Source organism: Muscardinus avellanarius (assembly GCF_963383645.1).
Source record: "Muscardinus avellanarius genome assembly, chromosome: 18".
NCBI classification, from domain to species: Eukaryota; Metazoa; Chordata; class Mammalia; order Rodentia; family Gliridae; genus Muscardinus; species Muscardinus avellanarius.
The window spans coordinates 40,914,318-40,939,980 of record NC_137804.1 but is presented as its reverse complement, the minus strand read 5'-3'; the positions used below and the strand labels follow the sequence as shown (position 1 = coordinate 40,939,980).

The following is a 25,663-nucleotide window of genomic DNA, read 5'->3' as shown; positions in this document are numbered from 1 at the left end:
GCGCCCGCGCCCCGCAGCCCCTGCCCTGCCCCGGCCATGGCCGAGCCGGCCCCGGGCGCCGGGGGCGCGTCCCTGGAGGGGGAGCGCGGCAAGAGGCCGCCGCCCGAGGGCGAGCCCGCGGCCGCCGCGGCGGGAGTGCTGGGTGCGCGGGGCCCCGGGGTGCGGGCGCGGGCGCGGGCGGGGGCCGGCCGGGCGATCGCGCGCTGCGGGACGGCCGCGGGCGGGGGTCCCTGGGCGGGGGTCCCCGCCGGGCGCGGACACGCCCCTCCCGGGCCCGAGCCCCCGCAGCCGGGCGGGGGTCCCGGCGGGGCGGGGCTGCGCGAGCCGCTCCTGGGATGACCGCGGCCCGGGTTCGGATCCCGGCGCGGCGGGGTGACCTTGGGTGCGTGGCTTGGCCGGCCCCGGCCTCAGTTTCCTCGCCTGGAGCCGCGCCGGCCCCGGGACGGCCCTCGGCCGCCGGCGAGCGCGCCATGACCGCGGCCCGGGAGGCGGAGCCGGGCTCGGGACGGGGGGGGGGGGCTGGCAGGGAGGCCGGGGGAGGGGCGCCCCTGCCGGAGGCCCCGCGCGGTCGTCCGGAGAGGGGCCCGGCCGGCGCTGCAGGCCCCCGCTGGCGCCTCGGGGGGCCCGACCCTGACCGGCCGCCCCCCGCCCACCCCCCAGACAAGCTGTTCGGGAAGCGGCTGCTGCAGGCGGGCCGCTACCTGGTGTCGCACAAGGCGTGGATGAAGACGGTGCCCACGGAGGACTGCGACGTGCTGATGACGTTCCCAGGTACCCGCGCCGGGGCCCGGAGGACCCCCGCGACCCCCGCCGGGACGCGCCGCGAGCCCGGGCCCCCCCGGCCAGAGCCATCGGTCCCTGTGCGCTTCGTTGGCAGACACCACCGACGACCACACGCTGCTCTGGCTGCTGAACCACATCCGCGTGGGCATCCCCGAGCTCATCGTGCAGGTCCGCCACCACCGCCGCACGCGTGCCTACGCCTTCTTCGTCACCGCCACCTACGAGAGGCGAGTCCCGGGCCTCGGCCGCCGCGCCCCGCGCGGGCCCTCGGGGCGGCGGGGAGGGGGCCGGGCCCGCGGCGAGCCGCCTCCCTGCCTCCGCAGCCTCCTCCGCGGGGCGGACGAGCTGGGCCTGCGCAAGGCCGTGAAGGCCGAGTTCGGCGGGGGCACCCGCGGCTTCTCGTGCGAAGAGGACTTCATTTATGAGAACGTGGAGAGCGAGCTGCGCTTCTTCACCTCCCAGGTGAGCCCCGGTGTGCCCCCGGGGCGCGGCGCGGGCCCGCGGACCGCCGCTCAGGGCGCGCCCTCTCCCCCACAGGAGCGCCAGAGCATCATCCGCTTCTGGCTGCAGAACCTGCGCGCCAAGCCGGGCGAAGCGCTGCACAACGTGCGCTTCCTGGAGGACCAGCCAATCAGTGAGCGAGGCGGGCCGACACGCCAATCACAGGCAGAGAGTTGGGTGGTGCTCTCAGCGGACTGCCTATGGGCGTAGGGGGGCGGGGCCTAGACGACACCTGGCGGGGATTAGTCAAGAGTTGGGCGTGGCCTCCGGGGCCGGAGTGTTGGAAGGGGCGTGGCCTTTGAGAAGGGGCGGGGCTTGTGCCCTGGGTCCCGGCTGGGCCTTTTCTGGGACAGGACCATGGACAGCGCTCCAAGTACTGTTTGGTGAGGCCCCAACCTTGGTTTCCCATCTAGGATTCTAGACATCAAAAATTTGTTCACCCTCTAGCCGGGCGTGGTGGCGCTGGCTTGTGATCCCAGCATTCGGGAGGCTGAGACCAGAGGATCCAGTTCGCGGACAGCCTCAGCTACTTAGTGAGGTCCTCTGCAACTCAGTGAGACCTGGTTTCAAAATAAAGAATAAAAAAATAGGGCAGGGGTGTAGCTCGGAGGTCGAATACTCCTGGGTTCCATCCTCGTACCCGCAAAAAAAAAAAAAAAAAAAATTGTTAACCTGACACCAGCGTTGAACCATTCGAGGCCAAATGGCTTTATTTAAAAAAGGTTCTCTGGGCCGGGCGTGGTGGCGCACGCTTGTAATCCCCGCGCTTGGGAGGCGGAGACAGGAGGATCGCGCAGGTTCGTAGTCAGCCTCGCTGGCTTAAGAGACCCTGTTTCCAAGTAAATAAAAAATATAAAATTATAAAATAGGTCTGGGAGTGTAGCCTGGAGGTAGAAGGGTTTCCAGGAACCCCAGTACCACCAAAAAAAAAAAAAAAAAAAAAAGGTTCTCTGCCAGGCGTTGTGGCACATGCCTGCAATCCTAATACTTGAGTCTTAAACGGGAGGACTGCAAGTTCAAGGCCAGACTCAGCAACTTAGTGAAGCCCTCAGCAAATTAGCAAGATCCTGTCTCCAAATAAAAAATGGAGAAAGGGGTTAGGGGTGTGCATCATAGGTACAATGCCCCTGGGTTCAATCCCCAGTATCAAAATAATGATAGTAATAAAATAAATTAAAATGTGGCTTGCCATGGGGCCGCACCTTCCCCTGTACTTCCCAAATTCTTTCTTTTTTTGTAGTGCTGGGGATGGAACCCAGGGGCATTTTACGTCCCAGCTACACCCCCAGCCATATTTTTATTCTTTATTCTGAAAAAGGGTCTCACTGAGTTACAAAGGGCCTCAGTAAAGTAGTAGCTGAGGCTGTCCAAGAACCACAATCCTCCTGTCTCAGCCTCCCAAATGCTGGGATTATAAGCATGAGCCACCATGCCTGGCTCAGCAAATTTTTTCTTTCTTTTTTCTTTCTTTCTTTTTTTTTTTTTTTGTGTGTGTGTGTGTGGTACTGGGGGTGGAACCCAGAGACATTATACCTTCAAGCTACACTCCCATCCCTATTTTATTTTTGTTTTGAAACAAGGTCTCACTAGGTTGATGAGAGTCTCACTACTTGCTGAGGCTGTCCTCGAACCTGTGATCCTCCTCTCTCAGCCTCCTAAGTACTGGGATTTACCAGCGTGTGCCGCCACGCCCGGCTTGGCACCTCCCAAATTCTGAAGGACAATTAGATATTCTGCCCATCCAGACCTCCTCCTCTGGGAAGCGCCTCTGCGGGCTTGACAGCAGCTCCCGCCAAGGGAGGTGAGGCGGTTGGGGCACACAGGGCAGGGAGGGGATCGCTCACGCTCCTCCTCCCGCAGTCCCGGAGCTGGCTGCCCGCGGGATCATCCAGCAGGTATTCCCTGTCCACGAGCAGCGTATCCTGAACCGCCTCATGAAGTCGTGGGTGCAGGCCGTGTGTGAAAACCAGCCTCTAGGTGCGGCCCTGGTGGAGGGTGGGGCGGCATCCCCGAAGCAGGTGGAGGTGACTGGGACCCCCGCCCCGCCCTGTCTCCCTGCAGATGATATCTGTGACTACTTCGGTGTGAAGATTGCCATGTACTTTGCCTGGCTGGGCTTCTACACATCAGCAATGGTGTACCCAGCTGTCTTCGGCTCTGTCTTATACACGTTCACAGAGGCTGATCAGGTACAGGCGGGGGCTGGCCAGGGCTTCCTAGGGGCCAGGCACACCCTCCCCCCTGGGCCGAGTAAAGGCTCAGCTTTCCTCCGCTACCGCAGACGAGCCGGGACGTGTCCTGCGTGGTCTTTGCTCTCTTCAACGTGATCTGGTCGACGCTGTTCCTGGAGGAGTGGAAGCGGAGGGGAGCAGAGCTGGCCTACAAGTGGGGGACCCTTGACGCCCCCGGGGAGGCTGTGGAGGAGCCACGGCCCCAGTTCAGGGTCAGTTGGGCGCTGAGCCCACCTGGAATTCGGAGAACCCGGGGAAGGAGAGAGAGTCCACAGGGAGGTGTTAAATAGCGTCAGGAAGGAGAACGTGTCAGGCCAGGACGGTGAGGCTGAGGCAGGAGGATCACGGGGTTGGGGGCCAGCCTCAGCAACCTAGCAAGACCCTCGGCAGCTTAGCAAGCTCCTGTTTCAAAATAAAAAATAGGGCCGGGGCGTGGTGGCGCGCGCTTGTAACCCCAGCATCTGGGAGGTTGCAACAGGAAGGTTGTGGTTTGTGGCCAGCCTCAGCTACTTAGTGAGGCCCTTTGCAACTCAGTGAGACCCTGTTTCAAAATAAAGAATAAAGTGCCGGGCGTGGTGGCGCACGCTTGTCATCCCCGCGCTTGGGAGGCTGAGACAGGAGGATCGCACGGGTTCGAAGCCAGCCTCAGCTACTGAGTGAGGCTCTCAGCAACTTAGTGAGACCCTGTTTCCAAATAAAATAGAAAATTGGTCTGGGAGTACAACCCGGAGGTAGAAAGCCTCTGGGTTCCACCTCCAGGACCACAAAAAAAAAAAAAAAAAAAGAAAGAAAGAAAAAAAAAAATAGGTACGGGGGTGTATTTCAGAGATAGACTGCCCCTTGGGTTCAACCCCTGATAGCAGAAAGAGAGGTGAGGGGAGGGGTATGCGCCGAGGGGGAGGGGCGGGAGGCCGGGTTGGAGGCTCTGAGGAGGATGCGCGGGGCGCCCCTCGGGTCTCCCGCGGACCCCTCCCCCTCCATCCTCCAGGGCGTGCGCCGCATCAGCCCGGTGACGCGGGCCGAGGAGTTCTACTACCCGCCCTGGAAGCGCCTGCTCTTCCAGCTGCTCGTCAGCCTGCCCCTGTGCCTGACCTGCCTCGCCTGCGTCTTCCTGCTCATGCTCGGCTGCTTCCAGCTGCAGGTGACCCCCGGCCCCGGCCCCGGCCCCGCCCCCCGGGGGCCCCCCAGGCCCCGGCCCCGCCCAGGTCCTGCCCAACCTCCCCCTGCAGGAGCTGGTGCTGAGCGTGAAGGGCCTGCCGCGCCTCGTCCGCTTCCTGCCCAAGGTCGTGCTGGCCCTGCTGGTCAGCGTGAGCGCCGAGGGCTACAAGAAGCTGGCCGTGTGGCTCAACGACATGGGTAGGCCCGCCGCGCGGGGAGGGCCGCTGGGGAGCCCCTGCCTCCTGCCCAGAGCGGCCCTCACTGGCTCCTCGGCCCCTAGAGAACTACCGGCTGGAGAGCGCCTATGAGAAGCACCTCATCATCAAGGTCGTGCTGGTGAGCGGCCATCGCGCAGGGGTTGGGGGCGGGCTGGGGGGGGCGGGGTGGGCACGGCCCGTGCTGACACCCCCCCCCCCCAGTTCCAGTTCGTCAACTCCTACCTGAGCCTCTTCTACATCGGCTTCTACCTCAAGGACATGGAGCGGCTGAAGGAGGTGAGACCCCTCCCGGGGCGGCCGGGCGGACCTGTGTCGGGGGCCGCGGGCTCCCAGCCCCTCCCCCTCCTCCATCCTTCTCTCCTTTCTGTCCGTCTGTTCGTCCTCTCTGCCTGTCGCCCCCCCCATCTGTCCGTCCACCTGTCCGTCGGTCCCTCCACAGCTCCTGCTCGTCCTGTCCCTGTCCCAGAGCCTCGAGCGGCAGCTGCGGGCAGTGCTGGTCCCGCTCGCGGCCCTGCGATTCCGCCTGCTCCTCCTCTCCCTCCGGGGCCTCCTGCTCGCGGCCCGGGCCAAAGTACGGGCAGGTGGCGAGCCCGCAGGGCCTCGCCAGGGTGGGCAGCATGGGCACACCGGCTCAGGTGCATGCTGGAGAGAGCAGGCTGGCTCCAGTGATGCCGGGGCCTCTGCAGGCTGCAGCCCGCGCCTGGAGCCTGGCCGCCTGCGCTGCGGGGCCTGCCGCTGCTCGTGGCAGGTGGACGGTGGCCGAGCGCTGGGGCCTCCTCGGCGTCGGGGACACACACGGAGGGCAGCGTTACCCTGGAGGGTCGCCCCCGCCCCCCACACAGCCTCTCTGCGCCCTCCCGCCCCCAGATGCTGGCCACGCTGCTCATCACCCGCCAGTTCCTCCAGAACCTGCGCGAGGTCCTGCAGCCGCACCTGTACCGCAGGCTGGGCCGGGGCGAGCTGGGGCTGCGGGCCATCTGGGAGCTGGCCCGGGCCCTGCTCGGCCTGCTCAGCCTCCGGCGCCCCGCGCCCCGCCGCCTCCAGCCCCAGGCCGACGAGGGCAGTGGCGGAGGTGGGGGCCGCAGGTGTCTCAGCGGGGGCTGCGGGGCACCCGAGGAGGAAGAAGAGACCACCGTAGAGCGGAGGCCTGGGGGCGAAGGTGGGGAGGTGGGGGACGGGGCTCGCGGGGGCAAAGAGGACGAGGAGGAGGAAGAAGAGGAGGAGGAGGAGGAAGAGGACGATGAGGAAGGCGAGGACGGGGGCCTCCTGGACTGTGGACTCCGACTGAAGAAGGTCAGCTTCGCCGAGAGGGGGGCCGGGCGGCGGAGGCCCGGCCCAAGCCCAGAGGCCCTCCTGGAGGAGGGGAGCCCCACCATGGTGGAGAAGGGGCTGGAGCCTGGCGTGTTCACCCTGGCCGAGGAAGACGATGAGGCTGAGGGTCCTCCTGGCAGCCCGGAGCGGGAGCCCCCCACCATCCTGCTGCGCCGGGCGGGGGGCGAGGGCCGAGACCCGGATGGAGGCCCGGACGCCGAGCCCAGCTCTGCGGACTCCGCGGGAAGGCAGAAGCGGCAGAACCGGTCGTCTTGGATCGACCCTCCGGAGGAGGAGCACTCGCCGCAGCTCACGCAGGCGGAGCTGGAAAGCTGTATGAAGAAGTACGAGGTGAGGGGCGTGGCTCGTGGGCGTGGCCGGAGGGCATGTCGGTGGGCGTGGTTTCCGGGTGTGGCCTCGCTGCCCTGCACCTGTGGGGTTTGTGGGCGTGGCCTCTGAGGGCGTGGTCTGGCGGCATTGCGTCGGAGGGCGTGGTCTGCAGCCTAGGCTTGGGTGGTGTGGGCGTGGCCTCCGAGGGCGTGGTCTAGCGGGCATCGCGTCGGAGGGCGTGGTCTGCAGCCTAGGCTTGGGTGGTGTGGGCGTGGCCTCAGAGGGCTCACGTTGTTCTTGAACCCAGGCCCCAGGACGAAGAAGATGGTGCCTGTGTCTTGGCTGGGAATACAAAACAGGGAGCCTAAGATGAAAGCCCAGCCTGATGGGGAGGCCCTTGGCCTTGCCGGGTTTGAGGGCAGTGTTCTGCAGGCAGGCTTGCGCATAAAGGGGTCCGAGGGGGGTGGTCCGAGGCGAAGGCGCCCGGCCTGACGCCCGCCCGCCCGCAGGACACCTTCCAGGACTACCAGGAGATGTTCGTGCAGTTCGGCTACGTCGTGCTCTTCTCGTCCGCCTTCCCGCTGGCTGCGCTGTGCGCCCTCATCAACAACCTGATCGAAATCCGCAGCGACGCCTTCAAGCTGTGCACCGGCCTGCAGCGGCCCTTCGGCCAGCGCGTCGAGAGCATCGGCCAGTGGCAGGTGGGGCGGGGAGGGACCGAGGGCCAGCGGGGGGGGGGGGGGCGGGGAGGGACCGAGGGCCGGCTGGGGGGACGGGGCGGACCCCGCCCGAGCCTGCCCTCCGCTTCCCGTAGAAGGTCATGGAGGCCATGGGCGTGCTGGCCATCGTGGTGAACTGCTACCTCATCGGCCAGTGCGGGCAGCTGCAACGCCTCTTCCCCTGGCTGAGCCCGGAGGCCGCCATCGTGTCCGTGGTGGTGCTGGAGGTGGGCTGGCGTCCCGCGGGGGAGCCGGGTGGAGCGAGGGCGTCCCCAGGGCCTGCAGCCTCCTCTGTCCCCCGTAGCACTTTGCTCTGCTCCTCAAGTACCTCATCCATGTGGCCATCCCCGACATCCCAGGCTGGGTGGCCGAGGAGATGGCCAAGCTTGAGTACCAGCGACGAGAGGCCTTCAAGGTACCTGGCGGGCCTGGGTGAGCTCCTTGGCTGGTGGGGTTTCCTTGGTGTAGGGTGTCAGATCTCTGTGGCCAGATCCTTAGCATGAGGGGAGAGGAGAAGATGCACGGAGCCTGGAATAGCACAGCGGCCCCTCCAGCCCCTGGGTTCTGAACCCGAGGACTGCGCCTGCTGGAAGCCATAGTATTAAAAATTAAATTGCAGTCCACGCTGGGCGTGGTGGCGCAGGCTTGTAATCCCAGCACTTGGGAGGCTGAGACAGGAGGATCGGGCAGGTTCGAAGCCATCCTCAGCTACTTAATGAGGCTCTCAGCAACTTAGTGAGACCCTGTTTCCAAATAAAGTATAAAATAGGTCTGGGAGTATAGCCCGGAGGTAGAGAAGCCCCTCAGTTCTAACCCCAGTACCACAAAAAAATAATAATAGTAAATGAATAAATCGCAGCCCAATGTGGTACGCACCTGTCATCTCAGTACTGGAGGCTGAGACGGGAGGATCACAGGCTGGAGGCAGGCCTCAGCAACTTAGCGAGACCCTGTTATAAAACAAAGAATAAAAAAGGCCAGGCATGGTGACCTATGCTTGTAATCCCAGTACTTAGGAGGCTGAGACAGGAGGATTGTACATGTTCGAAGCCAGCCTCAGCTATTTAGTGAGGCCCTTGCAAACTCAGTGAGACCCTGTTTCAAAATCAAGAATAAAGAATAGGGTTAGGGGTGTAGCTCAGAGGTAGAATACCCCTGGGTTCCACCCCCAGCAACACAACACACACACACACACACACACACACACACACACACACACACACACACACAGAGTTTATATCTATACCTAACACATGTAGACATTTTTTCTTTAGTTCTTGTTTTTGTGGTTCTGAAGCCTGAATCAGGGCCAGTCTGCCTTTTTATTTATTTTGATTTGAAACAAGGTCTTACTATGTTGTTCAGGCTACATGTGTTGGGGGGGGGATGCCATACGGAGATTGAACCCAAGGGCATTCTACCTCTGAGCTACACCCCCCAGCCCTCTTTTATTTTTCCAATTTTTATTTATTTATCTGTTTATTTTTGTGGTACTGAGGATGGAACCCAGGGGCCATTCTACCTCCGAGCTACACCCCCAACCCTATTTTTATTCTTTATTTTGAATCAGGGTCTCACCGAGTTGCAGAGGGCCTCACTAAGTAGCTGAGGCTGTCCACGGACCGCGATCCTCCGGTCTCAGCCTCCTGAATGCTGGGATTACAAGCGTGCGCCACCACGCCCGGCCAGCCCTCTTTTATTTTCATTTTTTATTTTGAAATAGGGTTTCGGCAAGTTGCATGGGGCCTCAGTAAGCTACTGAGGCTGGCCTCCGACCTGCAATCCTCCTGTCTCAGCTTCCCAAGTAAGGGGATTGCAGGCATGCACCACCATGCCCAGCTCCAGGCTGGCTTTGAACTTCTACGCTCAAGGGATCCTTCTGCCTCGGCCTCCTAAGCAGCTGGGCCACGGGCAGATGCCACCATGCCCAGCTCAGACTTACTTAGTGTGGTGTATCAACCATTTACATAGCATGTGCATTATTCAGATATCCCAAATCTTCTAGACACGAATTCCCGTGAATGGTAAGACACAGCAGCACATTTACATTGTATCAGGTGTCCTAGGGTGCACACTGGCTCCGTGAAAATCCTGAACCATTTTATCTGAGGGCGTGAGCCTGGATTTTGGTGTCTGCAGGAGTCCTGGAAGCCATCTCCCTGGGATGCTGAGCCATGACTATAATCAGCGCCCTCAGAGGGCTGGTCCCTTCCACATTCTTGGTGGGATCCAGCAGCATGCTCTGAGGATATTCAGGCATGCACCTGCAGCCCGGCAGCTCGCTCATCCGGGCTAGGGACACAGCTGGTGCTTCCCGGGAAAGGGCCCAGCTCTCTGGAGTTCCTCCGGAGGCCTTTGGATATGGCGCTTCCCTGGAAGAGGGGAAGGTTTCATTTATTTGTTTATTATTATTGTTATTATTAGTGGTACTGGGGTTCCTGGAAACCCTTCTACCTCCGGGCTACACTCCCAGACCTATTTTTTTATATGTATATATTTTATTTGGAAACAGGGTCTCTTAAGCCAGCGCGGCTGGCTTCGAACCTGCGTGATCCTCCTGTCTCCGCCTCCCAAGCGCAGGGATGACAAGCGGGCGCCACCACGCCCGGCAAGGTTTCATATCTGTGTTGTCCAAGCGGCCCCCAGATACAGCTGGAGAACCAGCACTTTGAAATGAGCTGGGACACCTGAGGAATTCATTTTTATTTTATTGGAATTTTTTTTCAGTACTGAGGATGGAACCTGCGAGCTATACTCTCAGCCTTTTTTTTTTTTTTTTGGTGGGTCTGGGATGGAACCCAGAGGCATCTGACCTCCGAGCTACACCCCCTGCCCAATTTTTTTTTTATTCTTTATTTTGAAACAGGGTCTCACTGAGTTGCGGAGGGCCTCACTAAGTAGCTGAGGCTGTCCACCAACTGCGATCCTCAGGTCTCAGCCTCCCGAATGCTGGGTTTACAGGTGTGCGCCGGCATGCCGGAATCCCTATTTCCCTGTTACATTTTAACTAATGTTACATTTAACTAACGGGTGGCCCACGCCTTTCATCCCAGGTCTCGGGAGGCCGAGGCAGGAGGGCTGTAGGTTTGGAGTCAGCCGTAGCTTAGTGAGACCCTCGGTAGGACCTTGTTCTCGAAGCAGAGGCCAGCCCCCAGTATCTGCCTGCACCCTCCTGGTGCCGAGACCCCGTCGGCTCGCGGCCGGGGACAGGTGGTGGTGGCCGGGGCCGCGGGCGGACGCCCACTCGCCCTCTGCCCGCAGAGACACGAGCGCCAGGCCCAGCACCGCTTCCAGCAGCAGCAGCGGCGGCGGCGCGAGGAGGAGGAGCGGCAGCGCCACGCGGAGCAGCACGCGCGGCGGGAGCGCGAGGCGGGCGGCCGCGAGGAGGCGCGGCCCGACGGCCCGGGGCTGGACGGCGCGGCCGAGAGGCCGGCGGCCAAGGCCAAGGGCGGCGCGGCCGGGCCGGGGCCCGAGCGGCCCAAGCGCCCCGGCTCGCTGCTGGCGCCCAACAACGTGCTCAGGCTGCGGCAGATGATCCCGCTGCAGGGCCGCCTGCTGGCCGCCGCGCCCCCCGCCCGCGCGCCCGCGCCCCCCGCCGCCGACACGCGCCTGCCCGCCTTCCTCAGCTTCAGGTTCCTCAAGGCGCCCGAGGCGCGGGCCGAGCGCAGCCACTCGCCGCCCAAGGCCTTCCACGCCGCCAAGCTCTTCCCCTTCGCCGGCCGCGCCGACGCCAACGGGCCGCGGCTGGACGGCGCCCCCGCGGGCGGCGGCCGCGCCCGGGAGGAGGCGGCGGAGGAGCCCGAGGGGCCGCGGCCCGACGAGGACGGCCCAGGTCACCGGCCTTAGCGCGGGCGGGGGCGCCCCGGGCGGACCCGCCCCCTCTATGCAGAGCCGCCGGCCTCCCGAGCCGGCCGCCCCCGAGCCGGGAGGGGGCGCGGGCCCGGGGCGGGGCCCGGCCCGGAACCGCCGCTCTCGCCTCCGCAGGGACCGCGCCCCGCGCCCGCCGCAGCCGGAGCCCCGCGCCGCCGCCCCGGCCCCCGACGCCGCCCGCCGGCTGCTGGCAGTGGGACGCGCCCTGGGGCTGCGGGGCCGACGGCGCCGCCCCGCGCCCCGCCCCGGCCGCCGACTGCCCGCCCTGCGCCCTGGCCGGGCCCCCGCCCGCCCCGCAGACCCTGGCCGGCGGCGCCAGCTTCTACAGCCTCCCGCCGCCCGCCCCCGAGCCCGCCGCGGCCCCCCAGCCCTCGCCCAGCCCCAGCCCCCAGGCCGCGTGCTGGCCCGGCGGCTGGCACTAGCCCCCGCCCGCCTCCCTCCATCTGCAATACCAGTCGTTCAGGGGGTGCGGCCCGGGACACACCTCCAGCCACAGCCCCAGTATTGGCCGCCCTCCCGGGGGGGCCCTCTGCCGTTTTCCTTTCCACCAAGACGGGGCAAGGAAAGGAGACCCAAAACCCAATAGAACACACAGAATAGGCAATTATTTATTTGTTTTTAATTTATTTTGTCATATTTTTGTAAAACGGCAGAAATGCAATAAAAAGTATATTTCAACAGCGCCCGAGGTCAGCGTGGAGGGGCGCGGTGGGCCCTGCCACGGGCTGGCTGGGCCCTGGGGGCTCCCTGGCGGGCCGGGCAGACCTTGGCTTCAGCCACCCAGACTAGGGAAGGAGCCTCCAGGTGAGGGGCTCCCATGGGCCTCAGCCCGGGGTGGGGGTGGGGGTGGGGACAGCAGGAGGTTGGCGCAGCTGGGTGGGGAGGGGGCACTTCCTGGCACAGTTGCCTCCCAGGAAGCCGACTGGGAAGCCAGGGCGGAGACAGAACACGGGATATGGAAACTGGAAGGCACCCAGAGCCGCCATGTCCAGAGGACCGTGCATTGGGTGGGGAGGGGGGTGACCAGAACAGACATGGGCTGGCACCAGGGTGTGGCCGGGACGTCCCACCATGGGCAGAGGGGACACTGGGGCTTGCTGAGGCGACTTGGGCTGGAGCCACGGCCTGTCAGAGGCCAGCGTGTCCCTGGAGGGGGACAAGAATGGCCCCCTACAGATGCTGGCTGAGCCTGGGGTGGGCGCTGGCTTGAAGGGGCACTTCAGGGGTCGCTGGAGGCAGGGTGGCCTGAGGCAGAGGAGTGGGCATTTGTAAAGGCCAGGACTGAGGTGGGGTCAGAGGGCCAGGTCCTGGGGTGGTGGGAGCCCCGGGGGCTGGGCACAGGGGAGGCCAAGAAGCCTGGGCGGGCACAGCCAGAGGACCAACCCGGCGGCTGCGCACTTCACAGCACAGGAGACGAGCAGCGCCTCCTAGCAGGATTCGAAGGGCTTGCGACATGGAGGACGGGGAGTCTGCCAGGCTCCGCCTCCCTGGAACTGAGCCCAGCCCACGCCCAACTCCACCGTTACCCCTGCATCTTCTGTGCCCCTCCCCAGCGGCCCACCCCACAGTGCAGGGGTCTGTGTGGCCTACTGCGGGCTCTGCCACTCCCGCCAGCCCACCGAGCAGGGCCCCGGGAAGGAGCCCCACTGCGCCCTCCTGAGCTCTGGACCGCCCCCAGCATCGGCCCCAGCACCGCTGCTGTCCCCAGCCACGGACCCTCTGTCCAGAGCCCAAACTGCCCTCCATCCTAAGCTCAGTCCCAGACCTGGACTGGCAGGTGGAGGCCCCTAGAGTGGCTGCAGGTCACACTGACTGACCCAGGGCACGGGGGACACCTGCCAAACGCCATCTCTGCTGCTGGGAACCAGAGCTGCAGCCACCCGCTGCCGCCACCTCCTGGCTGGTGGCAGGGCTGCTGGGCCAGGCTCCAGCCTGCTGCCACAGTGTCCGTGGGCTGAAGGGTCCTGGAGGGCACCGGGGGGCTGAGGCCGGGGCTGTCCACTCGGGTCTTGGCCTTGGGCGCGCTGGGCTCAGGCGAGTCAGGTCCCGGCCCCGCGCTCCTCTGGGTGGCGCAGGATGTCTCGGGGCTCCGTCCTCCTGGCCGCGGCGAGCCGAGCAAGGACGCGAGGTCGAGTAGGAAAGATCCTTTATTGGGGCGGACACGGAGGGCTAGTCCATGATAAAATGCCTTGAGAGGAAGGTCGTAGGGCCGCCGCTCCCCTGCCCCACTCAGCCCGAGTCTGGGCAAGGGACAGATCCCAGGGCCCGGCGCCTGCCTGCGGGGAGGACGAGGCTGCCCGCCCGCCGCCCGCCCTGCCGGCACCACAGGCCCGGCTCCAGACTCTCGGGCACCGTGGCCCAAGGGGCGGGCGCTGGGCAGGGGAGGGAGAACAGCGTTTTTAAAAAGCATCTACTGACATCACACTACTGGGTCTGACGTCCCCTTTAACCAACGCTCGATACATGTTACAGCATAAATAAAAACTCAAGGAAAAATAAATACATCGCTCCTCTGGGGCAGGGAAGGCGAGGGCGGGGCGGCGGGGCGCTTACGGCGGGCGGGGCGGCGCGGCGCGTGTCCTAGGTGTCCTCGTGCATGTCGGGGCTGTCGGTGCGCGCCACCTTGCGCGGCGGGGCGGAGCTCTCGCCCTCCAGCTCTGCCTGCTCCTGCTCCCTCTTCTTGGCAGCGTTCTGGGGGGAGGGTGCGTTCTGGGTGAGTCTGCGCCTGCGCGGGCGGCCCCCCAGGGCGCGCACCTCGGGGACCCAGCAAGCCAGGGCCCTCAGTGCTAGCTGGGGAGAGGCGGCGGCCGGGGGCTGGGCCTGCGCCGGCCCTCCCAGCTCTACTCGACATGGCGGGTGAACAGACCACATTACTGAACGAGGTGTAGACCTCCATCACGAGAGGTGGCAGGGCAGGAGAGCAGAGGCTGAGGACGACCCTCCACTACCTTTGCACCCTTTCCTGTGACCTGGAGTTTAGTCATGTGTACCTTCTACCATAAAAAGGAAACTGAGCCGAGCACGGTGGCGCACGCCCGGAATGCCAGGGCTTGGAAGACTCAGAAGGGCCGACTGCGGGTTCAAGGCCAGCCTCAGCAACCTAGCGAGGCTCTCGGCAACTTAATGAGACCGTGATTCCAAATTAAAAAACAACGAAAAACAGCTTGGAGATACAATGCTCCTGAACACCTCCAAAAAAAAAAAAAACACAAGAACAAGAGACCCTAGGCTCTGGCGCAGCTCTGGTAGAGCCTCCTTTCCTTACCCAACACCTCACACAAGAAAAGGAAAAGAAAAGGAAAAGAAAGAAAGGAAAGGGAAGAAGGCAGGCAAGATCCTAGAGATTCTGGAACACACCTATGCAAACCCACAAAGGGGCAGCAAAACATCAAACAAAATCAGTCACCCAACGCGAGGGCCGCGGGAAGCCTCAGCGCGACACGGCCCAGCCTCCACCTCCCGCCTCCCCAACGGCACCACCCGAGGGCAACCTTGCTACCAGCATGCTCCTCCTCTATCCCCCGGCAAACTCCTCCTGGCAAACTCCTCCTCGCCCCTCCAGGCCCCCAGGAGGCCCGCCGGCACATCTCCCCCTGGCCCGGCACGCCGCCCCTCACCTTTTTGTCCCATTGCTGATGTAGGTAGCGCAAGAGGATGTTGGTCTTCTCGGTCACAATGACTGAGGAGAGAGAACATGTCAGTCAGGGCGGCGGGGGGCCACGACCCTCGGCCTGGCGCTGCCCCACCTGGCGCCCACTGTCTCCGCCTGGCGGCCTCGCGGGGACTCCAGGTGAGCTCCCCAGGGAAATGCCAGACACTGCTCCCGCTGAGCACGCAGCCGCCACCGCGCCGGGTGGGAACACGGCGGCAGCTTGTGCCCAGGGACGGGGCACCAGCCCACACAGCGCAGCCCAGGCTGCTGGTGGGCAACGCCTTTGTTAACTTGTTTGTTTTTGGTGCTGAGGACTGAACTCAGGGGCCTTCTACCTCCCAGGGCACCCACACACCCACAGCCCCTCCCTGTTCTTTTTTGTTTTTGCAGCACTGCGGATGGAACCCGGGGGCATTCTACCTCCGGGCTCCACCCCAGTCCTACTCTTTATTTTGAAATAGTCTCGCTAGGTTTCAGAGGCCGCACCAAGCGGCGGAGCTGCGATCCTGTCTCAACCTCCCAAGTACTGGGATGGCAGGCGTGCAGCACTGCGCGCAGACACGGCGGTGACAGCCTTGCCGAGGGCCTGTGGTTGAGCCCAGAGGCGTCCCCGAGCGGCACCCCGACCTCTGTGCGCCTCTTGTTCACACGCAGGGCCCCACTGTCCGCTGCTGAGCATCTCAGTATGCTGCTATTTTCTTCTCTTAGCCTCCCAAATATTGGGATTACAGGCATGTGCCACCAAACCAGGAGGGAGTGATGCCTTTTAAATTTTGGGGTGTGTGTGTGTGTGTGTGTGTGTGTGTGTGTGTGTGTGTGCGCATGATACTGAAGAATGAACACAGGGGCATTCTACCTCTGAGCTACAGCATTACCCCCCCCCCTTTTTTTTTTGGTGGTACTGGGGATGGAACCCAGGGGCCTTCTTCCTCCAAGCTACGCTCCCAGACCTATTTTATATTTTATTGGAAACAGGGTCTCTTAAGCCAGCTGAGGCTGGCTTCGAACCTGCACAATCCTCCTGTTTCAGCCTCCCAAGCGCGGGGATTACAAGCGTGCACCACCACACCCGGCTAGTGCTGCCCGGCTAGTCTTGGTAGGTTGCCAAGAGTCTAGCTAAATTGCTGAGACTGGCTTTGAACCTATGATCTCCTGTCTCGTCCTCCCAAGTACTAGAATTACAAGTATATGCCTCTATGCCTGGCTTGGACTGATGCCTTTTTAAGAGTTAAAATACAAATAAGAAGCCGGGCGTGGTGGCGCACACTTGTAATCCCTGCGCTTGGGAGGCTGAGACAGGAGGATCGCACAGGTTCGAAGCCAACCTCAGCTACTGAGTGTGGCTCTCAGCAACTCAGTGAGACCCTGTTTCCAAATAAAATATAAAATAGGTCTGGGAGGGTAGCCCAGAGGTAGAAAGCCTCTGGATTCCACCCCCAGCACCACACACAAAAGTAACAACAAAAAAGAGCTGGGCCTCTGAAACTTAGTGAAACCCTGTTTCAAAAATAAAGAATAGCCAGGCATGGTGGTACACGCTTGTAATCCCAGCATTTGGGAGGCGAGACGGGAGTATCACAGGTTCACAGACAGCCTCAGCTACTTACTGAGGCCTTATGCAACTCAGTGAGACCCTGTTTCAAAATAAAAAATAAAAAACAGGACTGGGGGTGCAGCTGGCAGTAGAATGCCCCTGGGTTCTATCCCCAGTATTACAAAAATAAAAATTAAATAAAAAATAGGGCTGGGGGTGTAGCTTGGAAGTAGAATGTTCCTGGTTTCAATCTTCAATACCACACACACACACACCAGCACCAGCCTTCTCACTGCACAGAGCCCCCAGGCCCTGCGGCCTTCTCCCTGTCCCACGGAGGTCGCAGGACCTGAGGACAGTAGGGAAGGGCAAGGCTAAGGGCACAGGCAAAGGCCCCCCCCAGGCCCCTGCAGGGCTCTGGATGCCAACATGTGGAAATCAGGAGCACCCAAAGTAAGCCAAGTTCCCACTGCCCCCAAGGGCAGGAGACAGGCCTCTGCGTTTGCGCCCCGTCCAGATCCTCCAAATCACCTCCCGCACGCACCTCCTTCAGCTCCAGCCCCAGCCCCAGCCGAGCAACCAGACTGCAAACCTGCGCCTGGTCTCAGGCCAGGCCAGGCCGCCCCGCCCCTCAGCCGGGACAGACCCGCAGGCCCACTTACTCTGCTCTGACGGGTACTCCCTCGTGGGCAGGTAGACTGAGGGGCGGCGGTTCTGCGGGGGTTGGGAAAAAGGCGGGTTAGCGTGGGCTGGCCTGGCACCCCTCCCTGGCTCAGCGCCCCCCTCACACACACCCAAAGACACAAGGGCATGGGGGCTGGCTCGGAGGGGGGCCTCAGCTCCCCAGGATCACCTGTGGGGTGCCCGGGGCCCTGGCAGCCCACACACTCACCGACGCTTTGCACACGGAGTCAGCATGAAATCGACTAAAATTGCTTTTGTTGTAGACGGGCAATCCTTTCAAAAAATCTGCCTAGAAGACACAGAAGACTGCTGTGAACAGCGGCCAGCGCCTGCGGGAGCAGCTTTCAGGTGACTCCTGGTTTTCTCTACTTTTCTGCTCAGAGCTGCCCACCCACTGTGTCCTGTCCTGACCACACGAAAGGCAAGTATGTGCTCTCCTGGGGTCTTCGGGACAGTCCACAGCAGGGACAAGGTGGGGAAACTGAGGCCCAAAGAATACTGCACGAGTAAGCAGCAGAGAGGGAGTCAGCCCAGGCCCCCCACAGCCCTGGTAAGGCAGCAACCTGCCAGGACGTGGGGCCCGCTGGCCTTGCCCCTCCAACCTCGCCACAGAGCCCTGAGGCAGAGGACCATCTGCTGACCCCAAGAACACCCTGGCCGCTGTCATAGCAACCTGGAGTGGGGAACAGGAGAAACCAGGAAATCTGAATTTCAATGTGTAATCTCCTTATTTTCTTTTTCTTTCTTTTTTTTCTTTTTTGTAGCTTTAGGGATGAAACCCAGGGCCTTGAACATTCTATCTAGCATTCTACCACCAGGCCACACCTCGGCCCCAAATACACAGGTGCAGCACTCCACCTGTTTCTGCAGCGCTGGGCTGGAACCCAGGCCATCCTGCAGGTGGAGGGTGCGATCAGGGACAGCACCCCAGCCACACCGCAGCCACACCCCCCAGCCACACCGCAGCCACACCCCCAAGCCAAGCCCCAGCCACGCCCCAGTCGGGATCCACAGGCTTCTAAAGCTGACTCCGCATTTTCAAAAACATTATGTTATGCCGGGCGTGGTGGCGCGTGCTTACAATTACAGCATTTGGGAGGCTGAGACAGGAGGATCACGGTTCGCAGACAGCCTCAGTTACTTAGCCAGGCCCTTTGCAATGCAGTGAGACCCTGTTTCAAAATAAAGAATAAGATAGTCATGGTGGCACATGCTTGTAATCCCCGTGCTTGGGAGCCTGAGACAGGAGGATCGCGCAGGTTCGACAGGAGGATCGCGCAGGTTCGAAGCCAGCCTCAGCTACTTAGTGAGGCTCTCAGCAACTTAGTGAGACCCTGTTTCCAAAAAAAATGTAAAACAGGTCTGGGAAGCTGGGCGTGGTGGCGCACGCTTGTAATCCCCGCGCTTGGGAGGCTAAGACAGGAGGATCGCACAGGTCCGAAGCCAGCCTCAGCTACTGAGTGAGGCTCTCAGCAACTTAGTGAGACCCTGTTTCCAAATAAAATATAAAAAAGATCTGGGAGTGTAGCCCGGAGGTAGAAAGCCTCTGGGTTCCACCCCCAGTACCACCAATTAAAAAAAAAAAAAGAAAAAAAACAGGTCTGGGAATATAACCTGAAGGTAGAAAAGCCCCTGAGTTCCACCTGCAGTACCACAATAAAGAAAGAAAGAAAGAAAGAAAGAAAGAAAGAAAGAAAGAAAGAAAGAAAGAAAAGAAATAGGGCTGGGGGTATCACTCAGAGGTAGAATGCCTCTGGGTTCCATCCAGTACCACAAAATAAATAAATAAATAAATAAATAATAAAAAATAGGACTGGAGCCGAGTGTGGTGGTGCACGCTTGTAATCCCCGCACTTAGGCTAAGACAGGAGGATCCCAATTCGAGGACAGCCTTAGTTACTTGGTGAGGCCCTTTGCAACTCAGTGAGACCATGTTTCAAAATAAAGAATAAAAGCCGGGCATGGTGGTGCACGCTTGTAATCCCCGTACTTGGGATGCGGAGACAGGAGGATCATGCAAGTTTGAAGCCAGCCTCAGCTGGCTTAAGAGACCCTGTTTCCAAATAAAATATAAAATAGGTCTGGGAGTGTAGCCCAGAGGAAGAAGGCCCCTGGGTTCCATCCCCAGTACCACAAAAAAAATTTTTTTTAATAAAATAAAGAATAAAGCCGGGCGTGGTGCACACGCTTGTAATCTCAGCACTTGGGAGGCTGAGACAGGAGGATTGCACAGGTTCAAAGCCAGCCTCAGCTACTTAGTGAGGCCATCTGCAACTTAAGTGAGCCCGTTTCCAAATAAAGTATAAAATAGGTCTGGGAGTATAGCCTGGAGCTAGAAAAGCCCCTGGGTTCTACCCCCAGTACCATAAAAAATAAATAAATAAATAAATTAATTAATTAAAAGAATAATCCGAGCATGGTGGTGCACATTTGTAATCCCAGCATTTGGAAGGCTGAGACAAAAGGATTGCAGTTAGGCCCTTTGCAACTTAGTGATACCCTGTTTCAAAAAAATTTTTTTAAACCCAGGCATGGTGGTGCACTCTTGTAATCCCCGTGCTTGGGAGGCGGAGACAGGAGGATCGCGCAGGTTCAAAGCCAGCCTCAGCTGGGTTACGAGACCCTGTTTCCAAATAAAAAAGTATAAAAATAGGTCTGGGAGTGTAGCCCAGAAGTAGAAGGGTTTCCAGGAACCCTGGTACCACCAAAAAATAAAAAATAAAAAATAAAAACAGTAAAATAAAAACAAAGAATAAAAAAAAATATATGGCTGGGGGTGTAGCTGAGATGTAGAATGCCCCTGAATTCCATTCCCAGTAAAGCAAAAAAAAAAAAAAAAAAAAATAGGACTGGGGGTATGAGGTAGAATGCTCCTGGGTTCAACTCCCAGTACTACCAAAAAAAAAAAAAAAAAAAATAGAAATAGAGAGAGAACCTCATGTTGTACCACAATAAACAGGTTGCGACCGGTCAGCTCAGGGTGGCTTCTAGGGCCCTGCCCAGGAAGCCGGCCACAGGATGTCCCGAGCCCGTCAGGAGAGCGCCTGGCACGGAGCAGCTGCCTCTGCTGCTTGGGACTCCGGAGTGTGATGTCTGCATGTGGTCACACATGCCACCTAGCCAGGAAGGAGGGGGCATCTCCCCATCCCAAGGCCAGGAGACTGAGGCCGTGAGGTCATCGGCGACTCATCCCAGGTCACTGAGTCTCAGGTTTGCCCAGCCTTAGAGATGGGCCCAACACTCAAGGGCTCGTGCCCCTGCCAGCTCCTGGGCAAGACCCAGTGCTCTCACCCGCAGGGGTCAGCTAAAGCCACCTCAGCAAGTGGTTGAGGTGGCCTCCCATCATCCTCTGGGGCAGGCAGGAGTAGCCAGGCCCTCTCCCTGAGGCCAGCTCCTCCTCTGCCGGCCCCAGTGATCCCTGAGCTGGACCGGTCAGCTGGGAAGCTGGAATGTGGCTGGGCAGGCTCCCCCTTCCCACCCAGGAGACTACCTCCATGTCTACACGACCTGCCGCCCCAGGGCCAGCTACAAGTCCTGCAACCCTGCCTCCTCCCCACCCCAGAAACCCTGCCTGGCTCATCCCCGATGGCGAGGCCCACCTCATCCACGCTCAGAGGTTTCTTCAGCCCCTGTTCAGTGGCACGCCCCGGCCAGGTTCCAAGACACTGGGCCAGCCCGACAGCCTGCCCTGGCCTGGGGAGAGCCCACCACACACAGACCGTGGGTGGGGGTCAGACAACCTGGGTGTGCATGGAATGGCTGTGAGGCGCAGGACAGTGGGGGGCGGAGGGGACTGCCCAGAGGAGTGATCCAGGAGGGACCCTATCTCTGCACAGCCCCCTCTTCCTACTACACCCCGCTCCTCCTTACACACCGCCAGCTCCAACCCTTCCTATCCCTTCCCTGACCCCTACCTCCTGCCCCAGTGAGAGCATCTGTCTACACCCCCTGTGGACAGGGTGGACAGGGTGGGGCAGGCTCAGCCTGGGCTCCAGGTGGCTCACAGCTGCAGAACACAGGAGTTCTGCACTCTATCCCACGCCCCTCCCGCTGGCGACCCGGCCTCCCGTGACCCAAGGCTCGCGCCACGCGGCCCCAGCGGCAGCAGCCTGTCTGCGCTGAATAGATGCAAGGAGACCAGCGGGCCCCACTTCCTGTCAGGCAAGCTGGAAAACAAGGCCTCAGGACACAGGGGACAAGTTCTCCCTGCAGCCTGACAGGCCCTGAGGCCATCGGCAAGCACTCCTGAACACCTGTGTCCCTGTCTCTGGGGGGGCAGCCCACCAGTGACCCAAACGGACAGTAAAAAGAAATGGTGCCTCCTGCAGTGAGGAAGGGCACTGCAGGCAGAGGAGCAGAGGTGCAAAGGCCCTGGGGCACTGGACCTTGTGAGGAAGTGGAAAAGTGGCTAAAACTGACAGAGGGGAGGGCTGAGGGGGCTGGAGGTGAGGTCACAGAGGTGGGCAGAGGATGTGAAGGTGGAGAGCGGGAGCTGGATTACAACAGGAAGCCTCAGGGGAGTTTTATAAATTAGAGAGTGGTACAACCTAATTTATGTTCTTTAAAAAGTCCTGATTGTAGGAGAAATAAACACTGGCAAGGGGCTGGGATAGAGGTCAGGAGACGAGGGAGGGGCCAGGGCAGGCATCCAGGCAGGAGGCGGCCGACCCTGGACTGGGGAGGAGGGCCATGCAGGGATTGAGGATGTCGGAAGACAGAGGCGGCGGGGGCCTCTCCCACTCTGGCTGCGGGTGGAGGTTGCAGAGATGGATCAAGAATGACAACAGGCTTAGGGAGGGTACACCAGGCGCCCACCTCCCCGCTCCTCCCTCTCCAGCGCTTCTCCCCTTTGCATCTCAAGGGCTGCAGGTCGGGGGCTGGGGGAAGGGGGCCTGGCCTCAGGGCTGGGGAGGGACCTCGGCCCCACTGAGGCGGGGCCACCACCCCTGTTTACAGTGGGGGGGGACCCCAAAGAACTGCAAGGCCCAAGCCCCAGGATGAGTGAATGGCCCAGAAGGGACTTTAAGCTCCCAGAATCCAGCTGGGATCACGCCCCACTGAGATGAGGGGACAGCCGGAGGGCGTGTCGCCACCCCAAGTTCCAGTGCAGGTGTTGAACGTTCCCTGTCCTAAGCACTTAAACACGGCAGTTCCCGAAACTGCCGCGACCCTGAGAGGTCCGACCACCGACACCCTCCCGTAACACCTCAGGGAGGCCCCGGGGCCAGGAGAGGTGGAAGCGGACCCTCGTGGGGGCTAGTGGGGGAGGCCAGAGCCCTGGGGAGCGGGGCAGCCGGCGATGTCGCACTTCCTACGGCGACAAAGCCCCCTCCCCCCCTGGACGCCCAGACCTGCCTTCCGAACCCTCCCACCCGGGGAAGTCGAGGCCCGCAGCCCCCAGAATCAGGCCGGGGCCGAGGGTCTCTGGAGACCCCACCCCAGCCCGAGCGATTTCCGGGGGGAAGCCGCGACCCGGAAATGAATGAGTTGTCAGGGCCTGGAAGCCCACAGAGGGTCAGGGGTCGGAGAAGGCGCCGCGATGAGGTGGGCTGGAAGCTCAGGGCGGGGTGGGGGGCCGGAGGTCACAGGTCAGGGAGGGGCGGGGACAGAGGGGCCGAGCAGGGCGGCGAGGGCCTCGGGAGAGGCCAGAGGTAGGTGGTCCCGAGGCACCATTTTGTCGTGGAGAAGGGAAGCGCGGGCCCGGAGGCTGTCCTCACCATCTTCAGGGTCCTCCGTCGCTGCCTCAGGCGCCGCCGCCGCCGCCGCTGCCGCCACCACAGGCGCCTTAGCAGCCGCCGCCGCACAGTAACTTCCAGCCGCCGCGCAGCTCACACTGATGGCGCCAGCGCCCGCCGTCATTGGTCCACACCCTAGCCCCGCCCCATAATATAGAGCCCATCCGCGTCTCTATTGGCCGCACCCCGAGGACTCGCACGCCCATTGGTTGACACGCCTCCTCCTTCACAGTCAAGTTCGGTGGACAAAGCAAAACCCCGCCCGGGGCTCGGGAGGGGAGGAAAAGACACCCGGAAGTGGGCGGGTGCTGCGCTCGCAAAGCCTCTTGGGAACTGTAGTTCGCAGCTCCCGGAGGCCCCGCAGGTCGCTCCTCTTACTGGAGTTAACTGCGCTTTTTCCTAGGGTGTCTCGTGAGGTTGCCACAGCAGTCCCGCAAGATGGGGACCCAAACACTCCTAGGTTCCTCCCCATGGTCTCAACTTAAGACGGTTCCCGCACTAAATGCTTGAATTACCTTGTGTGTGGCACTAGGGATTGAACTCAGGGGCATTCTACCTGTGAACTACACTTCCAGGCCTATTTTATTTTTTATTTTGACACATGATCTCATTAAGCCACAGAGGGCCTCGCTAAATTGCTGAGCCTACCTCCGAACCACACCTCCCCAGCCCTATATTTTAGTCTTTTTTTTTTTTTTTTTTTTTTGAGGGTCTGGGGATGGAACCCAGAGGCATTTGGCCTCCAAGGTATACCCCTGCCCAATTTTTTTTTTTTATTCTTTACTTTGAAACAGGGTCTCACTGAGTTGCAGAGGGCCTCACTTAGTAGCTGAGGCTGTCCGCGAACCGCGATCCTCCGGTCTCAGCTTCCCAAATGCTGGGATTACAAGCGTGCGCCACCACGCCCGGCTGAAATCTACTTCAAAATAAAGAATAAAAACAGGGCTGGGGGTGTAGATGGAGGTAGAAGGCTCCTGGGTTCAATCCCCAGTATTTCAGGGGTTAAAAAAAAAAAAGCAAATTAGTGCCGCTTTTTTCCCAAATACCTGATCCTGCTGGCAGGGTGCAAATCCACTTACCCTACTAGTCAGATGGGTCCATCAAGGCAAGGAATGGGCACCCAGCACATAGCAAGCAGTCGATAAATTGTCAATAAATGGACCCGTTGTGGTGGCACACTCCTGTAATCCCAGTGCTTGGGAGGCTGACATAAAATGACTGCAGGCTGGAGGCCAGCCTTAGCAATTTAGTGAGACCCTTTTACAAAAACTAAAAGGAGTTGGGGGTTATAGCTTAGAAGTAGAATGCCCTAGCCGGGCGTGGTGGTGCACACTTGTCATCCCCGCGCTCGGGAGGCTGAGACAGGAGGATCGCACAGGTTCGAAGCCAGCCTCAGCTACTTAGTGAGACTCTCAACAACTTAGTGAGACCCTGTTTCCAAATAAAGTCTAAAAAAATAGGTCCGGGAGTATAGCCTGGAGGTAGAAAGCCCCTGGGTTCCACTCCTAGTACCACACACAGACACACACACAGACTCACACAGACACACACACACACAAGCTAGTAAGTGGATGCTAATAAGTATTCTATTATTTCAACAACAGAGAAAGAAAAGGAAAGCCTCTTTTTTCAAGAAGCCCAATGAGCCTTAAGTTAAAAAGTTAAAGCTTTACCCAAGCAGCAGGTCCCCACAGCCCTCCCAGGCCTCTAAATAATGACAAATAACACAGTGGAAATCTGGACATTTAATGAGAATTAAGAAGTCGCTGGTAATTTGGGGGATAGGGTACGTTTTGTGATTATGTTTAAAGGGTCCTTATCTTGAGGAGACATTCTTAAATATTCACACAGGAAATCATCGGAAGCGTAAGATCCGTTTGGAAATAACTCAGGACGGGCCTGGACGGCTGGGGCCAGCGCTGCCCACCGGGCACACGGGCAGGCGTCTTGGAATTCTGCGGACGATGGCAGGTGTTTGAAATTCTTCAGAGTTCAGGAGCACAGCAAGAGGCTCGGCAAAGTCGGACGGCCGCTCCCCCAGGGCAGTCCCACTCGACTCCTGCCCTCGGGCCACCCCAGGACGCCGGTGCCGGTGTCTTGCCCGAGGCCGGCCCAGGCGGGGAGGGCTGCTCAGTGGCTCAGCGACTTGCGGCCCTTGAGCATGCGCCGCAGGACGACCTGGACGCCGGCCGGCGTGCTCAGGCGCCGGATCCAGCCGTGCTTGCGCTTGCGTTTGATGTTGCTGGGCTGATACTCGTTCCCGCGCGCCTTGCCACGAGCCTGCTGCAGGGAGGGGAGGCCCCAGGCGTCTGGAAGACCCAGCCAGACCCGGGGCTGGAACCACCTGCGGGGGTGGGGGGACCGGGAGAGGCGGTAAGAAAGGTCGGAGGGGCGCTGTGCGGCCTCGGCGCAGCGCTCGACCTCTCTGAGCCTTGGCTTCCCGAACCGCACTAGCAGAGCCTGGCTTGCAAAAAGCGCTGCTGCCTAGGTGCTCAAAGCTGGTTGCAGAAAGCGCTGCACCTGGCGCCAGTCCCCGAAGCCGCCCTTATCTCCAGGCTTCAAGAAGGAGTCCCCTAAGGACTCACCTGCCACCCAGCAGCGCCGCCGATCTACCGGCGGGGCGCAACAGGGATCCCGCCAAAGCAGCCATGCCCGGCTGCGGGTCACGCAATCTCGGCAGCCGGAGAACTTCGCAGCTGCGGAGCAAAGGCTTCTGGGAAGTGTAGTTTCTCCTCGGCCAATCAGCTTCGCCGTGGGCTGCTCCCGGACCTGCACTTCCGCGCCTGCGCACCATAAGTCTGACCGTTCGAGCCCGCATGACGGTGTAATTCTTCCCGTCCACCAGCAGGTGGCAGGCTAGTGGTGCCTCCTCAATTTGCGCGTGCGTACAAGACACTGTGTCCTGAGCGCTGCTGGGAGTAGTAGCGGTCCCTTCTG

The 25,663-nt window shown here is 60.8% G+C and overlaps 3 protein-coding genes across 3 annotated transcripts; 1 reads left to right on the top strand and 2 right to left on the bottom strand.

The window, feature by feature from the left end:
• Positions 1-36: 36 nt before the first annotated feature.
• Positions 37-11,543, top strand: ANO8 (anoctamin 8; the record flags this gene model as incomplete). Its single annotated transcript, XM_080715421.1, has 17 exons — positions 37-142; positions 661-771; positions 878-1,245; positions 1,321-1,417; positions 3,145-3,261; positions 3,346-3,473; positions 3,566-3,727; positions 4,504-4,656; positions 4,745-4,871; positions 4,954-5,009; positions 5,093-5,167; positions 5,759-6,553; positions 7,042-7,233; positions 7,347-7,478; positions 7,556-7,666; positions 10,513-11,083; positions 11,236-11,543. The coding sequence occupies 17 exons, from the start codon at positions 37-39 to the stop codon at positions 11,541-11,543; spliced, it is 3,609 nt and encodes a 1,202-aa protein (XP_080571547.1).
• Positions 11,544-13,701: 2,158 nt separating this feature from the next.
• On the bottom strand, positions 13,702-22,850 carry DDA1 (DET1 and DDB1 associated 1; the record flags this gene model as incomplete). Its single annotated transcript, XM_080715420.1, has 7 exons — positions 13,702-13,812; positions 14,739-14,800; positions 16,970-17,021; positions 17,200-17,280; positions 17,817-17,885; positions 22,183-22,247; positions 22,709-22,850. The coding sequence occupies 7 exons, from the start codon at positions 22,848-22,850 to the stop codon at positions 13,702-13,704; spliced, it is 582 nt and encodes a 193-aa protein (XP_080571546.1).
• A 2,006-nt stretch (positions 22,851-24,856) lies between these two features.
• Positions 24,857-25,376, bottom strand: MRPL34 (mitochondrial ribosomal protein L34; the record flags this gene model as incomplete). The annotated part of the gene is made up of 2 exons (XM_080714964.1): positions 24,857-25,070; positions 25,312-25,376. The coding sequence occupies 2 exons, from the start codon at positions 25,374-25,376 to the stop codon at positions 24,857-24,859; spliced, it is 279 nt and encodes a 92-aa protein (XP_080571090.1).
• Between the last annotated feature and the right edge of the window lie 287 nt (positions 25,377-25,663).